Source organism: Otolemur garnettii, unplaced genomic scaffold, assembly GCF_000181295.1.
Source record: "Otolemur garnettii isolate 467f Iridium unplaced genomic scaffold, OtoGar3 scaffold00168, whole genome shotgun sequence".
Classification (NCBI taxonomy): Eukaryota; Metazoa; Chordata; class Mammalia; order Primates; family Galagidae; genus Otolemur; species Otolemur garnettii.
This window is the reverse complement of record NW_003852563.1, coordinates 3,337,145-3,354,637: the sequence shown is the minus strand read 5'-3', so window position 1 is coordinate 3,354,637 and position 17,493 is coordinate 3,337,145. Positions and strand designations below refer to the sequence as shown.

General features: G+C 37.4%; 1 protein-coding gene across 1 annotated transcript in view; it reads right to left on the bottom strand.

Annotated features, from left to right (window-relative positions):
• The window catches only part of USH2A (usherin), a 775,219-nt gene that overhangs the window by 96,091 nt on the left and 661,635 nt on the right, over nt 1–17,493 (bottom strand). The window contains exons 58-59 of the mRNA XM_003800142.1: nt 8,308–8,466; nt 6,568–6,730 (exon numbers count right to left, since the gene is read on the bottom strand). Of these exons, the coding sequence (XP_003800190.1) occupies nt 6,568–6,730; nt 8,308–8,466 (322 nt within the window). The remainder of the gene's footprint in view (nt 1–6,567; nt 6,731–8,307; nt 8,467–17,493) is intronic.

The window sequence follows — 17,493 nt, the reverse complement described above, 5'->3', positions numbered from 1 at the left end:
GATCAACAAAATGTGCTGTTATTATCTCTCAGCTCCAAACCTACCCTTCTGTATTTGCAATTAGGGTAGTAGTGCAGGGACCCTGAAACCCACACTCCTGTTATGCCATCTGAGTTTATGGTGGGGTCTGCCAATAGGGGGAGTCAGAGGGTGATCAGAAAGCTGAAAGAGGAACCCACTTCTTCCCTATTGCTTTGTTAGCTCTTACTGTATCTCCCCAGCAAGAATCCTTCACCTTGGAAGTAGCAATTCCTTCCCCTTTGGGAGCAGATGATTACAGAATACAATTTTTCCAGCACTTGGAAAACTAATTTTTTCCAAGTCTCTCTCTGTTACTCTGGGTGGAGTGCTGAGGTGTCACAGCTCACAGCAACCTCAAACTCCTGAGCTCAAGCAATCCTTTAGCTTTAGCCTCCCGAGTATGGGAGGGACTATAAGCACCACCCAGAAAAATGTTTGACTAGATTTTCTGTTTTAATAGAGACCGGGTCTTGCTCTTGCCTGGGATGGTCTCAAACTCCTGAACTCAAGCAATCCAATTGCTTTGGCTTTGCAGAGAATGAGGATTACAGGCCTGAGCCACGGCATCCAGACCACTTGGAAAACTCATTTCATTTCATACCTCCTCTCCTGGGTATCTCACATGTCTGGGTCCAGCCTCATAGGCATCCTCCTCTAAATGTCTAAATTTTAATACTCCAACCACTTGTGTTTGTTCCCTTGGTCATAAGGGTACTACGTATATTTGCCACCTCCATGATACTTCAGAGTTCTCTTTTTATCCTTTCAGTTACCTAGTTAACAAATTTACAGCTGGTTACTAATTCTTTATATTAAATTCCTTCTGTTAAAGTAACTGATGTGGTTTCTCTTTCCTGATTAGACCTTGATTGCTATAGAAAGTGATAATGATGTTCGCAGAAAGGGAGAAAGAGGGAAATCATAGAGAGGGTGATGATAGATTTGCATCTAGACTCACTGAATTTATTATTTTGTCTTTCTTATGCCATTTGATATATTGATTGCAAGAAATAATTAGCAAATACAGATGAACAAAAACAGAAGTATTTAAAAGCTCTTTATCTAAAACCTATCATTTAGAAATAAGCACTGTTGACATTATTTTGGTGTTTAACATTCCAGATATTTTTTATATACACAAAAATGTAAAAAATAGACTATATATTTTTTTAAAAAACCACAATCAAATCTGTATTAGGCATACTGTGCCCCTACAAATAGGAAAAAAGACTCAAGTCAAACTTGGGCATTCCCTGAATCCTATGTTTTAGTTTTGGAAATTTTGCTTATTCTATTGATTTTATTCACCTGAAAAGTCTTTGACATCAAGCTCTGCTTGTTAAAATCCTATCTATGTCAAATAAAACAGAATACAAAGTCCTGAAATGGGCTCCATCACATGTGGTAATTTTTTTCTGTGTGGCATTTCAAGTCAGTGGATTATAAAATAATGTTGAAAAACTAGACAGTATTATTTTTGGAAAATGAGTTCTTATCTCATACCTTATAAGAAAATTAATCTCAGATATAGAAATAAGAAGTATAATTGTAAAAGTATTGGAAGAAATAATTGATGTGTTACTTTTAGTATGATCACTAAAGACTTTCCTTAATATAAAAAGAGCAAAAATAATTCAACAAGAAACAATCCTATAGAAAAACTCTAAGAATATAATATCTTGTACACATTTACACCCAAATACTGTATATATCTTGGAAAAAATGAACAACATTACTTACAATGATCAGAAAGTTTAATTAAAACAATAATAATGTGCTATTTAAAACATTGAACTGACAAGGAGTTGAAAAATTGATAAGACCAGTATTAGAAAAGATTTTTAGAACCAGAAATTCTTATATACTGTATTTAGAAGACAATTTAGCAATCTCTAAAAATTTTAAATGCACAAAAGTCTGACTCAGTACTTCTAGTACTAAGGATAATTCTCCATACACTAATTGTAAGGATGTTTATTAGAGAATTGTTGTAGTAATGAAAATTCAGAAATCACTTGTCTTGCTATAGCAAGGTACTGATTAAGTAACATATGATAGTCATCCATATGAAAGAATATTGATGAGTCATTAAAAGAAATGAGGTGTGTGAATATTTATATACATATCTCTTATCAAGTGATCAAAAATTGCAGAACTGTATATCAGTATGATTCCTTTTATGTAAAAAAAAATACAAATGTAAAAAAAATCAGTGTTAATACATTAAAATTAATAGTGTCACTTGTATTGAAGGAAATTCTGTTTGCCATGGATAAGTCATAAGAAGGGATAATAATAACTTTAGTAATTTTCCATACTATTAAAATGTTTTTCAAAAAATATATTTCTTTTATGGTTTAAAAAGTCATTAATTTTTTATTTGTAAGGCTTAGTCTCAATAACATCAACTTCATGAAGTGTTCCACAAATATTCATATTCTAGAAATAGCAAATTCCTCTCTTTAAATTTTCTGGTAAATATTTCTACTTTGGGGATTATATTACATTATTTTGTTTGTTAAGCTTGTCTTTTATCTCCCACTATAGTGAAACTCATTAGTAATAGGGCTCAGATTTCATAGATCTTTATATTTCCCTCAGTAGATCTGTACATCCAAGTTCAGATTGTTAAATTTTCCAGCTCATCCCAGGAAAAGTGCCCCATGCCTCATGGCTGAATATCACTGTGGTCCCTTTGAGGTACTCCCCTTGGGAGTGCACTGTGCACTGATATCAGTGCCTAGTTTACCTTTTAAAGCAATTTTGTAAGTCTTTTCTTCTGGAATGGCCATTAGAGCTGTCATCATATGAGGTCTGACAATTAAGTTTGCAAACTCATCCTGAAAAGTGCTTTGAAGGGTGGACTAGTGGCTGGCACCGTACATAGCTTCCAAAGGGAAGTACTTCAAAGGTGACCATAGTGATATTTATCAATGAGGTATGTAGCACTTTTTCTAGGATGAGTTTGTGAACTTAAGTATCCAAACGTGTGTGCGTGTGTGTGTGTGTATGTCTGTTTCAATATGCATAACTGTATCTACCTTTCCACACAACACAGATGGAATTTCATCAAAAATCCTTTGTTTTTGGTACAATGCTCACATCTTCTTAGTTAACTCAACGAGCTTCATTCTATAAAATCATCTTCGGTTCCTTGCTTGGAATACCCATCTATATCATACATCCTTTAAAAAGATCTCACATTTTATCCTTTCAAATCTTACTGAATACTCAGAAGGAAGATTCATCATTTGTTTCTATTTTCACAGTGTTTATAAAATATTTTTGTTTTTCAATGCACATGGATCAAATATTTTCATTTTAAAGAGAAAACTCCTGAGAGTAATAAAACCCAAGTAATTTTTAATCTCTATTAAAATGGAAGCTCCTAGTGGGAAGGGATCACTTTATTAAGTGTTTTGCAAAGTGCTGAGACATGTTTGATGAGTTTTGTAGATGAAGTGGTAAGATTTTTGCCTTTTGAGAAGTTACAGATGTAAGATAAAGGGGGAGTACCGTAAATTCATCCTTACGTAGGTCAGGCTAAATATAAGAAAGAAACAAATGCCCAAGATGGGCTTGGTTCTCCTTCTTCTTTATCAAAAAACTTTATAGGTAGCCAGGTGTGGTGGCACGTGCCTGTAGTCCCAGACACTCAGTCACCTGAGGCGGGAGAATCTTTGAGCCCAGGAGTTTGAGAATGCAGTGAGCTACGATCATGCCACTGTAATCCTGGCTGATGACAGCATGAGACCCTGTCTCTAAATAAAATAAAATAAAACAAAACAAAATAAAATAAAATAAACCAGATAAACAAAACCTGCTGTTTGGATAGAATAAAACAAAAGAAAACGATTTTTAAATACTTTAGAGGAAATCCCTTTTTGTGACTCACATAAAGCCAGCAAAGTAGCCTCAATTAACGAAGCAAACAAAGCAGCAGCAGTCCCGTTCATACAATCGTTTATGCCTACCAGGTTATTTTATTTTGTTTCCAAAGTCTTAAACATCTTTTCTCTTTATTAGGGCAGACAGTTTTTAATAGGGTCATATATCTAGAGGTAATAGTTAAACAACAGAAGAGAATTACAGAAGAGAAAATGATTTGGGGTGTTGGTGAGCAGAGTGGCCAGAATTTTCAAATGAGATTGGCAAGCCGGCCTCCTGCCATGTGACGAAAATATCTGCATAGCCAAAGCGCGCCTTTGGTTTGAGCTAAATGTATTTCCTTGGGTGGTGATAGAAGAAAGAGGAGGCAAATGAAGAGGCAGAAATTACATGCCATAACCTCCTCAGAATTACTGCAGGCTGTGGCTAGAAGGACAGAAGGGGCCCTGTGCAGTCCTGGAATGAAAAAGAACTGTGTGTCTACATTCTATTTCTGTCCTTAGAAATTTCTGACTTTTTTTTTGGTAGCTATCTAAGAAAAATTTGATATTGTTGTTGTCTAAGCACATTTAAACTTCAGCTGAAGTAACTGCCAAGTGATTCATGCCTATGGAGGTGAATATAACTATTGTATCTGGAGCCCCAGTGTGCCATTTTCATTTCACTTTAAATAAAAAACAAAATGTATCTATGTCAGTCAGTGCCCTTCTGCTGTACTCAGAGGTATCAAACAGGCTACAATTATGATTGTGAAGTGATTGTGTCACATTGGAGGAAGGTTTATTGCTTTTGAGTCTGCTAGGCAGTAACACATTCTGTTTCATATTACTCTTTATATCATTGTTTGGCTGTGACTAGAATAATCAAATGCCATCAAATGCTGTCAAATTCAATTTACAGTATTTTTCATTGAATCGAGCTTTGCATCCTATTTCCTGTTTTCCCTCTCTATAGCTGCCATGGAACAGTCGCGGCAATCAGAGGCTTTATTTACAAAACCAACAGAGTGAAGCCACGACCTGGCCTGTAACAGATACTTTATTTCCCTTTATGCAGAAGAGGAATTTGATGTGCTTTTCTCCTCCAATTAGTATTAAGTAGGTGAAGGCAAACTATTTCAAGAGGATGGGCATTTTAGAGCCTGCACGAAGGTGCTTAGCGTAAAATGTAAATTCACATGAGCCGTTTTTCACGTGTCCGTGTGTATTCGAATCAGAAATACTATTCTTCAAATGAACGTTTACTGGGAAGGAAGTGGGTCTGCTCATTTTAGGTGATGTCATTTTTACATCCAGAAATGCACTAATTTTGCTAACAGCCCCTTAGCGCATCCCTGAAGACTGATCTGAATCTGGATCAGTTTCACTATCAGAAGTTCTAAGAGGAGCCTGAAGTAAGTTTCTCCAAGTGTCCAGGGCGGAACCCAAACAAAGGCAGGTCTGAGGCTGCTGGACAGAGGAACAAACAAAGGATCTGAAGATGGGTGAGGAGCTGAGAAGAAAGGTGTTGTGCTTTCTGTGCTGGTGTTGTGCTTTCTGTGCTTAATGCAAATAGGTGCTTGTGGAAGGGGGTTTTCAGTGGGCGCAGCCTGTCGGCTTCCAGCAGCCCCATTTTGGGTCTGACACAGCAGGCTCTCAGGTGAGGGGTTCTTTGCCCCGGCTTGCACTTCCGGCTTGCGTTTAACTAACTTTTTCTCCTTCCTCTCTCCTTTCCACTTTTGTCTCCCTCCTCCTCCCTGACTTTCTCTCTTATTCTCTCTCTTCTTTTCTACTTTCCACTCTCCCTCTCTTTTCTTCTCCTCCTTCTCACTCATTATTTATTCAAAAGACACATTAATCTAAAGCAATGCTCATGTTGATCAGGTGAAGATTAGATCAGAGAGCAAAATACCCTCCAAAGCAAAATGCCTGGGTCTCTGTTCCCCTCATTCCCTCTCCTCTCTCTTTTTTCTCAATGGGTCTCTCTCTCTCTCTCTTTTTTTCTCCTTTATCTTTCCTTCTTTTCTTTATTTAAGGCATATACACTTAATAAATTCTGCACATAATGGTGAAAATAAGCCTCCTGAGCACCTTCTCACCAGCTGAGTGGAGACTCCTTGGAACTGAGGGGAAGCTGGAGAGTAGAGCTTCTTTCCAAGTGTGAAAAGTCCCATCCTTGGAAAACAAGAGGAGCCTTTTCAATCTCAACAAAATCAGTGATGAGAAATATTGGAATTCTGGTCCCAGCTACGGTTCCTCTTGTGGAGAAACGAGGTGGTCTTGGTGAGGGAGCCTATGAAGGATTCATCTACTGCTTTACCAAACATAAGGCTATGTGGGCTGTGAGCCACAGCTGCCAACAAGACCACAACCAAAAGTGTAATACTAGTAGTTAGGGGTTTTTCCTTTGATAATATGTAAAAGTTTGAGCACCACTCTTAGTTCTCACCTTAGGTACTTCAAAAAACAGTTATTCTTTTATAGAAACATAAAACATTTGATCCTGCAATCCTGGAATAGAAGATATTCTTTTTTTTTTTTTGTAGTTTTTGGCCAGGGCTGGGTTTGAACCCACCACCTCTGGCATATGGTGCCAGCGCCCTATTCCTTTGAACCACAGGCACCTCCCAATGGAAGACATTCTTAAATGACTAAAAATAATAGCAACAGTCAATCTTACCTGTCAATAAAGTAGTTGGTGATGACTCCATTTGGGTTTTTAGGTGGCATCCATTTGATCTTTATGCAAGCCGGCCCCAGTGCCTGAAGAACAGGGGGATTAAGATCCATTGGGGCTGCTTCAGGAGTTTTGACAAAAATTTTACTACTAACTCCACAACTTCCTTGAAAGAAAAAATTGAGATCTTTAGTAATTTGTCAAGCACAGGGAAGAGTTACGTTCGTGTATAGGAGGGTAAGGAATACCATGAAAGTTATTTTTCTGAACCTTTGTCTATACTTCATATAGGTATGTTAGACCCCTACTATAAATCTCTGTAGGATTTGAACATTTGAATAGAGAATCATTTTTGAAAACCCACTAATTAAACATATAGTTTTACAGGCACAAACAATAGAGCATATGTCTGTCTGCGCTGAAGTTCCTCTGGTTTATTGCAGTCATTCTAAGCAGAGAGGGATAATACACTTCACTTGCACAAGTGGCTGTGCCAACAGCACATGCTGTATGTTCTTAATATTTTCTTTTTGCCAGTATTTTAAACAAAGGACCATTATTCAAACACACAGTAATCAAACAGTTAATCTGAAGGACACTGTACCTCATTAGCACAGTTTCAATGACATGGAGATGCAGAAGTTGACTCTGAGCTTAAATCAAGACACATTAACTTAAAGCTACTTTCATGTTGACCAGCAGAAGACAGGATCAGAAAAAGCTATACCCTTCCAATAAAGATGCCATGGTCTAGTGTCTAGACAGAAGTGGGCACACTGACTTGCAGTGTCTTATACGAATCCAGCATAGCAAAATCAAGACTTCTAATCCTAACCAAACTTACAGGAACGAGGACTCATCCAGAAACAGAAGTTGCCAAGGACATGTAACCCAGGACTTCCAACTACACATTGACTACCAGACTGGTGAATTTTTTAATCTAAGGTGAACAAAATGTTTTATGTGCCAACATGAGTCTCATCTTTGCACTGAGGTGTTATATTTTATGTATTATATGTCTCATATGTTATATATGTACATAGATATGATATATATTAGAATGTCTATATCTATCAATCTCTATATTTAACGTAAAATGGAGATAACACAATTAATATGCCACGCTCTTGATTCCCCCTTCCTCCCTTCTGAATCTCAATTTACATTTAACCAGTTATCCATCTGGAGGGATGAAGGGATTGTCTCTTCCTTAAGACATCACAGATAGATGACAATTTCAGTGACCATGGTCTAAGCCATGAAACTCAAGCCAACAGCATATGTCCATGAACTCTGGTTCAACAAAGCACTGTAAAATATGTAAGATTCATTTGTTTGTAACTCAACTTTTAATAACTTTTCACTTCCTCTTTCTGAATACAATTTAAATAAAACCAAGGAAATACATTTTCTATGAAACTTTTGTAATACTTGTTTTGTTTTATATTACTAACGACTCATTTATGTGAGCTAGGTGTTTTTAAAGGGTCTTATAAAACAAGACTTTGCAAAAACCACTATTTTAATATATTTAAATATTCATGATTTAATGTGCAGAAATGCATAATGCTTCACTCGATGCCAGGCTCTGATTTTTCTGGGTAAACAGTCCACTACAAATAAGAAATGAAATGTGAGTCTTTCTATTTGAACTGAGACTCTATATCCTTTTAATGTTTCGGTTTTTTTTTTCTGAAATACTTTTTCATAAAAGCCCGGGCCAAGTGTTTGAAAGACTTTCACCATTTTGACATGCTTGTATCCGTATTTCATACTGTGTGAATGGAGTCAAATTCTCCAGAAGTGTGGACTGATGATGACCGGCAGAGAGGACCAGAGGTGCTACACTTCCGTCACTGAGTAAGACACTGTACTCCACAGGAATTCCGGGGATGAAGATCCCTTTCAAGAGAGAGAGATCATATATGCATGTTATACAGAATGGGCAGCAAAATGTTTGTCCTTTAAGAAAAATGCACATGTAAAATCTTGTAATTGAAAGGGAAATTATTGCTTAATATAGCAATTAAAAGATACTTGGAACTTAAACTGGAAAATATTACAATGTATATTCCAAAAGTAAGAAATGTGTGTCACTTATTTACAAAAAAGTAATTGATTTAATCAAAGATACAGTCTATTGGCAAATGAAGATGAAGGCATATTTCACTTAAAAAACACAAGGCAATTAGAAATGGTGATTTATTTTTTTCCTATGCTTTCTGACTCTTAAAGTACATTAAAAGCACTGGTTTTGCTTGTGATAATTTTTCTGTAGCGCACTGTGTATGTATCCTGTCTGACATGGATTCTTGACATAATAGCCCACAACATATTGAAATAATAGTTGATCTAGAGAATTCCCAGTGCATTCATTATTGAATCAGGAAGTCCACTGTCTGTGAGCCTTACAGATCTAAATACATATGAAGTTGGGGTCCAACAAAGGATGTTTTTCACAATTGCTTCCTAAAGAAAGGAAATCTTGCCTTTTTAGCCTCTTCACAATCTACTCATGAAACTACATCCCTGGTAAGTTTTATTGGTCACAAACAATATAACATATTTTTTTAAGATGACGATACGAATGAAGAATGTAATGGAGTTTCTCACTAAACTTTCTCATTAATCTGAGAGTTTATAACAATTCTGGGTTTAGTTACTTACCTTTGTTGTGCTTAAATAAGTTTGTCTTTACATGGGGAAAATGAAATCTACAGAAATCTGACTAAGAAAGAACACAGGACCCAATGACCTGAGAGGTAAGATCTAAAGAATGAAATGTGGTTTTGTTTTTTGTAGATGTGTTTCCGAGGTAGAAGAGCCAGCACAAAGCAAGGATGCTAAGAATTTTGTGTAGAATGTATGAAAAAACGTCTCTGAAGGGAATATTGATCAACTTCAGAAGGAAGGATGGATCCATGGTTTCCTCAGGAAAGGTGCTAGATTGTGCTCAATTTGGTAATCCAGACTATTTTTATTTTAAATTTTGAGCTTTGTAGCTAAACTGTTACATTTATCCTAGAAGCTTAAGCTACTATCATTCTATCACCAATTCCTAGATTCTTATCTCTGGCTTCATATCTTCCCTGCATTCCGGATTTATATTTTTAACAATCTACTAGTTATTTCTCTATAGATATTTCACAGAAATCTCAATCTCAGCAAGTCCCAAGCAGAAGTAACCTGTTCTTTTTTTCTGGGTTTCCCCTTTCACTTAGTGATAATGCTGTCTTCCTAGTTCCCTAAGTTAGGGTCCTTAGAGTAAGAACTTAACAGTAGATCCTGCTTTATTCACAACTAAACTCAAGTGACCACTACATTTGTCAGTTTCTTCCTCCAGAAATACAGGGTCTGGCAGAGAAGGAGCACCCTTTTATGCTTGAGTGTGAATTGTTATGTTACAGAATTACTCGCTTATGATTTTGGATGGAAAGATTGGCATAGGTCTCAGCTCATAAATGGGGCATCATTTGTGCACATAATTGTGTCATATCACAGTATCACATTAATACATAAGAGGGTGTTACTTCTGCTGGAACTTTTACACATGTATGATCAGCAGCAAGGAGCATTTGAAGGTATAAACAAGAGCCAACCTATTTTAGGAAGGTAACCTTGCTGGTGAGTGAACAGTGGATTGAAAAACTAGGAGACAAAAGGTACAAAGACTAGTGTGAAAAGCATTACAGTGGTTGCCTCCAAGATACAAACAAGAACAGTCATTTCATTGCGTCCCTGTGTCACGCCAGGCAGCACACGGTACCCCGTTTCATCACACCACTAGCACGTCAGCTCCCAAGCCAGGGACTTTGTTCTCCCCACTGTGGTTTTGGTGACTAGATTTTAGCACAAAGTAGCAGCTCAATAAATGCTGGCTGATTGAATGAATCCATTCGCTCTTTGGACTATACTGGATGGTAAATACTATTGCTTTTATTTTTTAAGATGAGAAAACTAAAGCTCAGAGAAGTAATTGTTTCAGATTGCACAGTGATTCACTGGGGAAGCTAGAAATTGAACACAGGCCTACCTGATCCCAAAGCTTATCTCTCTCTGGATTTATCCTCTTTCTAGATAATGGAGGTTGTAGTAGGGTGGGTGAGGAAAAAATGACAAGATAGTTTTGTGCAGACAAGCAGAACAGGTCTTGGGGACTGATTATGTATTTATTTATTTATTGAGAAAGGGTCTCTGTCACCCACACTATCAGAGACTGATGAAATGCAAGGAAACAAACAATGAATGAACCCAAATCACTGTTGATGGAACAAGCAAATCACAGGCAGATATTTAAAGTTCTGGAGAACAAGTCTCCCAATCTGAAACGCACAAACTCCGGACATTTCTGAGCTCCTATTAAAGTAGATTAAGACACAAAAACAAAGTACAGCAGGTCCTAAAACGATTTCATTTTGTTCAGCATCATTTCATTATAATGTTGACACGAAAAGCCTATTGATTGCCAGCTGGAGCCACTGTTTGCGTGTTCTTCCCGTGTCTGCATGGCCTTTCTCTGCGCACCCCAGTTTCATCCCACATCACCAAGCTGTGCCCATTAGGCCGATTGGTGTGTCTGTGTGGCCCCATGTGAGTGTCAGGGGGTGAGAGTGCACCCCCCACGGGATGGCTCCTGCTCAGGGTGGTTCCTGCCCTGCACCTGGATAAGATGCCTAGAAAACGTCTGGAAAAGTTGACTCTATTCATTTTTCCTTACATTAGTAGAGGGAGCACACTTAACAGGCATATTTAAAGAGTATTCTTCATGGTCTAATTCTCAGCGGCAAGACAAAACTGGGGAGGTTTTACTGTTCACAAGACTGCTATAATTAAAACGAAGTTTGTGAGTGAGATGGAGAGAATTATGAGACCATTTTGAGACTCAGTTCATCAATGGGTAAGGAAAACTTCAGCGCTGTATGAGAGGTAAAATAAAGAGCAATAGAATCATGCTGGCTTTTTCTTCCTTACTAAAAAAAATGTTCTTCAGAGAGTGTTGCTTGAGGTAGTAAAAGATTGAAGAATGACCCCCTCAATTTCGAATCTGACCCTTCAGCAGAAAGATGTGCTTATGGAAATTTCCATTCAGAGAGTGGTGGAAGGCCCAGCACCTCCCTCACGTTTAGGGTATTTCTCCTTATTGTCACCCTGCCCTCGGCTGTGAAGCAGTGGGAAGAAAGTTGGCTGTTTGATTGGGCGGCGCCTGTGGCTCAGAGGAGTAGGGAGCCAGACCCATATACCAGAGGTGGTGGGTTCAAACCCAGCCCCGGCCAAAAACTGCAAAAAAAAAAAAAAAAAAAAAAAAAAAAATGGTGGCTGTTTTAACTCACATATTCATGACAAAATGAGGAGAGGAAGAATTGCCTCCGCATTGAACCTGTTATTGGGGTAAACGCTCTTCAGATCTGCCTAATGTCCTGAAATATGACAGCATATTGCTCTTCAACCAATGAGATTAGTAGAAAACATCTGTCCAAATAATAAATTGTAGAATAGATTATTTTTTGGATGAAGACAGATAACAATGGAATATACCACAAAATGTACATGAATTTTTAAGGCAAGACCTTAAAGTGGTGATTGCTTCCGCATCTGTGTTCAGACCTCCTGGGCTGACACACACATTCTGTCTCCTCCTAGGATAGATCTCTAAGAACAGTTTGACAAACACACATTCGTGAGAAATACGCTATCATTCCTGCGGAACTAGACAGACCACAGAGTGGAGTCAGACACATCGTATCCTTCTTTTGCCCTTATTTCCCAAGTGACCACTGGCAAATTAACTAAACTATATGAACATTAGTCCCTTCCCCTGTGTAAAATGATGATACTAATAGCCACCTCATAAAGAGTTGTGAGGATGAAATTAGAAAATATATGTAAAGCATTTTAATATGTTTCCGCAGTACAGGAAGTGCTTAATAAGTGACAGACATTTCCAAAACAAAATTAAATGAAGCAAAAGGAAATTTAATAAAAGAGATTACACGTTTTATGTGCCTTCAAGCACTTTGGAATTCATTGTTTTCATCTAAAGTTGCTCTTCTAATTACAAATAAATATTATTTTCATTCAAATAAATGCCTTCCTACCAATATTTTCTTATCTGGTTTTGTCTTTGATGTGTACTTGGATAGGCTATCGAGTTGCATTCCTATGAAGGCAGCCTATCATTCATTCTTAGCAGTGATTTGGAGAGGTTGTCCCTCTGATTCATCTTTGGCTGCTTTATTCTAAGTCTTCATTTTGTACCTATTGGTCTACTTCAAGGCCTTTCATCTTTCAAGAGGAAACTTTGCTAAAAAGGACAGGACTCCCGGGGGGGCGGGGGCGAAGGGGGAGGTGTCAGTGAATAAAATTGTTCTTCTACCACATTTCAAATATGCACAAAATCTTGATCTAGTTTAAACTTGGCTCGCCAAAGCACGAACCTGGAAAATGTATTTTTCACATCTTGATTCATCAGAAATAAATGTCCTTTACATATACCTAAGAGGTGTTAAAACAGAAAAGGCTCCTCTAAGCTGTGAACACGTCAGACAGTGACATGCATTCAGGAAAGAGGGCCTCTCCACTGTCATAATTTACAGGACGGGGACATGAGAGTCTCCTGTGTTCCTGAAAACCTTATACCATCTGCAATGAGTCTGATACGACTGAGCCCCCTGGTATTCTGATGACTAAATGAAATGAAATGGGCATATTTGTTCAAGTCAGCTGGGAAGCCACACGACTTGGTTAGTTCCCGAGTTCATAAATTTATGTCAGAGCAAGAGGAGCAGGGGAAGCTCAAGTGAACCAATTTACCCTAAGTGCAAATGGCAGTTTTGTTATTTGGTGTCAGAGTTACCAGTCGCACAATGACAAGCTGCCATAACACATTTTCTTGCTCACTAAAGAACAAGGATTTCGTTGGTTAATATTCCTTGCAATGCTCCTTTTCATAATTTACAACAACTAGATGCTGATAGGTTATTTAACATTTATGAAGTTAAGATGTAATCAGAAAAACCCTGATTATCTTTACAAATAAAAAAGTTAAATTATTCAACTTTTTTTTTTTTTCTCCATGGCTTCATTTCACAGCAGGTGCATACTTTACGATGGGACAAGTCAATCAAATAATCCTTTTTTAAATCTTTTTTTAGGAGCTGGAGCAGGAACAGTTCTAAGAGGAGAAACTATTAATTCAGTTTGATAGTGGCGTTTGCTTCAAAACACTGGTCCTGCTTAACATAGGGAAGAAATCAGCCTAAATTCTGCTCTGTGTAGGGTAGGGGTATCTTGATTACACCTTGGGGGGGTGGAAGTGAAATAGGACCCTCTCAAACATATCCATGCCAACTGTACAAAAATTTGCCATATGCTGTATAACAGTTATCATTTTATGCCTTTTCTACTTTACTCCATAGGAGGGCTACCGACAGGAAGGAGAGTCTCCATTCTTCTTTGTAACTTTCAGGGTATCCAGCATCATGCCTTGTCCCTGACTGGGGCTCAGTAAACATTTCCATGTTAGTCAAAGGAACAGAGGAATTAATCTGCCCCAAAGCAAATGAATTACATCCCATGAAGTTTTAAGCTACAAATAAACTGAACTTACTGGGTTACTGGATGGATCACCCTGGAATTACATTGTCCTTCTTTATATTTTCTGCACCTAAAAGAATTTTGTTTTGCTATTAGCTTTTGGACTGAATCACAGCAGAACTCGTTAAAAAATCATTTGCTTTCTGCACTGTTTAAGTAGAAAAATATGCACTTGATCTTAGCCAAAAGGCCTAGAAGCCATATAAGTAGAAAAATATGGACTGAGACAATACAGGATAGTGGCTTTGACATTGGATTTGGAGTTAGACCCAGGTAGGTAGGCTCTGCCCTGAAACCTACTTGGTGAATAAACTAGAGAAAATAGCTTAGAATGTCTAAATTGACTTGGTTTATCAGTCAAAGGAGGGAAAACAATAGAACGTACCATATTAAATTAATATGAGCATTAAATGAGATCTGGGTTAATCTCTTAGAGAGATGCCTAGCATGTGTTAAAACTCAATTACCTAAGATATATTTATTTATATACAAAATAAAATGAAAATCATTGAAGTGAGTTTTACATCTTTTTCTTAAATTTACCATTCCTTGTCTTTTAGTTCTTGTACTTAGAAAGTTAAGTAAAATGAAACAATTGACAATGTTGTATCATTCTAATTAATGCAATGTGAATTCCTTAAAATGACGAATGTCAATTATTTTTTTACCTTTCTCTCAAATTCTCAGAGAATATTAATGTCAATTTTGATGGTAAGTGGATAGTATCTTATCTAATACAATGCAGAGCTAACTGAACACCGAGATGTCTCATGTCTATAAGTAGGTCATATGGTGGGTACATAATGTTTAATAAAAAGTTGGTCAAAAGCATTTATATTCTTAAGCAATATTAATTAAAATTATTTTTCAGTAGAAGAATCGTTGCCATTTTTTCCTTAATGAACTAAGAGATAAATGTTAAAGGAAAACTCTAATGTTTCAATATTATACATGAAACCTACATCATTCACCATTCTTAGAAAAAGTTTTGTATTAAGCCCAACAATTCTGTTCACTAGGATATGATTAAAGGCTAGAATATTTCAAAATATAGCTATCATCTTGATAAATTAGAAAATTTTGTTATTATCTTCGGAGTTTAAATGATTTTGAATTATTTAATTCTTAAATAGCTGAGATAGCTTTCTCTATTTGTATTCTGAGTGAACCATTTATGTTCCATAAAGTATTTGCTTCTTAATTTTCTATAATTTTTCATCTATTAAGGGAACATATACTCTTTGCTTTCTTTAACACAAGTGTCTAAGTCCTAATCCTCATCATTCTGTACTGATTTGCTAGTTCAGAGCTAGTAAAAGTTAAGAAGGAATGTTTAGAGATGAGCGAACCTGCTTGACTAGCATCTATTTCACTGTCCACTAAATGTTTTATGATGCCACCTCACCTGTTTCACATAGCAACGAAACAGGATAGGAATTTAATTTTCTGTTGTACAAATGAGAAACCTGAATTTTAGAGATGTGTGGAACTTGCTCAAAGCCAAAGAACCACAAAGTAGGGGGGCCCATTCCATGTAGAAGCCAAAACTTCCTTTCCTGCAAGGTGAAAAAAAATTGTGCATTCACAAGACAACAAAAAGTCTTTGAAAAGTGTATATATGTGCTCTGTTTGTTTTTAATTAGAAATATATATTTGCGTGTGTGTCTGTGTGTGTGTGTGTAAGTTTAAATTAATGTGGAGGGAAGGGTGAGCTTTAATTGTAAATCAAATGTTTGAATAATTTTAAAGAGTAGAACATGTGAAATTTATGTTTGCCTGCATAATAAATTTTGGAAACTTACTATTTTGTTCCACCGTTAATTCAGTAAAAATTTTAGTATTTGTTATTTGTACATATGCTTTGGAAGTACAAATGATTCTCAAGAGTAGAAATCTTGATTTTCTGGGGCTTAGAGTGTTTTGGCAATGCTACCTATTACTATTGACATTTATCCAGTGGTAATGAGGTAAAGTAGACCAGGATTTACCTGGGAGGGAGAAGAATAATTACTAAGGCTTTAAAATAACCTTTTTGTAAAAATTTGAGAAATGACTCTCTCCCCTAACTAAAATCTTCCTATACTTGGAGTCTAGTTTTGTTAGTCGTACCTATTCTTCTAGACTTCTGGCTGGGTGGGTGAAGCTTTCTGGTTCTGAGTTCCTTTGTGCTACAGGACATAATTTTGCCATGTGGGAAAATTATTTTCCATTATTTCCCATTTGCCACAGTTAATTCTTCTGGTCTTCATACACCTAGTAAAACACCATTCTTTCAGAATCCTTTGGTTTTCACCAATACTTAGTTCTGTTTCTTGGCCCTCTGGGCCACTATTTCAAAAGCATAGTTGATCTATCATAAATCTGAGAGACTTTGGGCAATAAATGAAAAGTTTGATTTGGACTTAAGAGTTTAGCCAAAGACAGGAAGGAATTGCTCTTAAAAGACAGCAGCAGAGAGCAGGCCTGGATTTGAATCCTGACTCTGCTGTGTGACCTTGACCACCTTATAGTACGATATTTTGCCATTTATAATGTGCACTTTTTGGTCCACATTTTTAAGGGAAAAATAAGGATATGCTTCAGACATGGGTAGTACTGCTCAGGAGTGGGGGAGTCAGGAGGCTTCCTGGGGTCACTGTGCCCTCCCACCTGGGCCTTCTGGGGTTTCAGTCTAGGAAGATCTAGGATCTGGTAGGAGCAGGGTGGCACGAACTCCACTGAGCTCTGCACTCAGGGGAGGAGGTGGTGGCAGAGATGACAAGGCAGGCTACAGCCATGCAAGGGGAGGGTCAAGGCCTGAGGCCCAGCCATGTGGAGGGGACCAGGTGCCTTGCACAGGCCCCAGGGACCTGCCTGCCCGTCCATGAGCAGAGCAGCTTCAGAAACTCCTACCCCACTACCCACATGTGTGGCCATCTTGGTCATGGCCTCTGACATGGCAGGGAGGGAAGGGCTCCCCAGAGAGAGGGAAGAGGAAGCCTTCACAGAACACGCAGCTGTGGGTAGGTGGAGTGATCTGCCCTTTCCAGAGAGCTCTCTCCTGGCTGAGAGACAGCCACTTTCTCAAAGGGTGTTTTCCTAAAAGCTTGGGCCAAAAATGTTGGAGCTTTTTGGAGCATTATCCAAAACAGTCCATTAGACATGGCAAAATTAAGTTATTTCTTGAGACTGAAATTTCTTCTCTTAATATGGAATAATAATATTGCCTCTTCTAGATTTTACATAAGAATTAACTAAGGTAAGGCAGGGAAAGTAGGTATCAAAGTATTTTTTCATGGTAGGAATTTAACAAATGGCAAATATAACAAGTAATATGCATGTCTGTATAAGATTTTG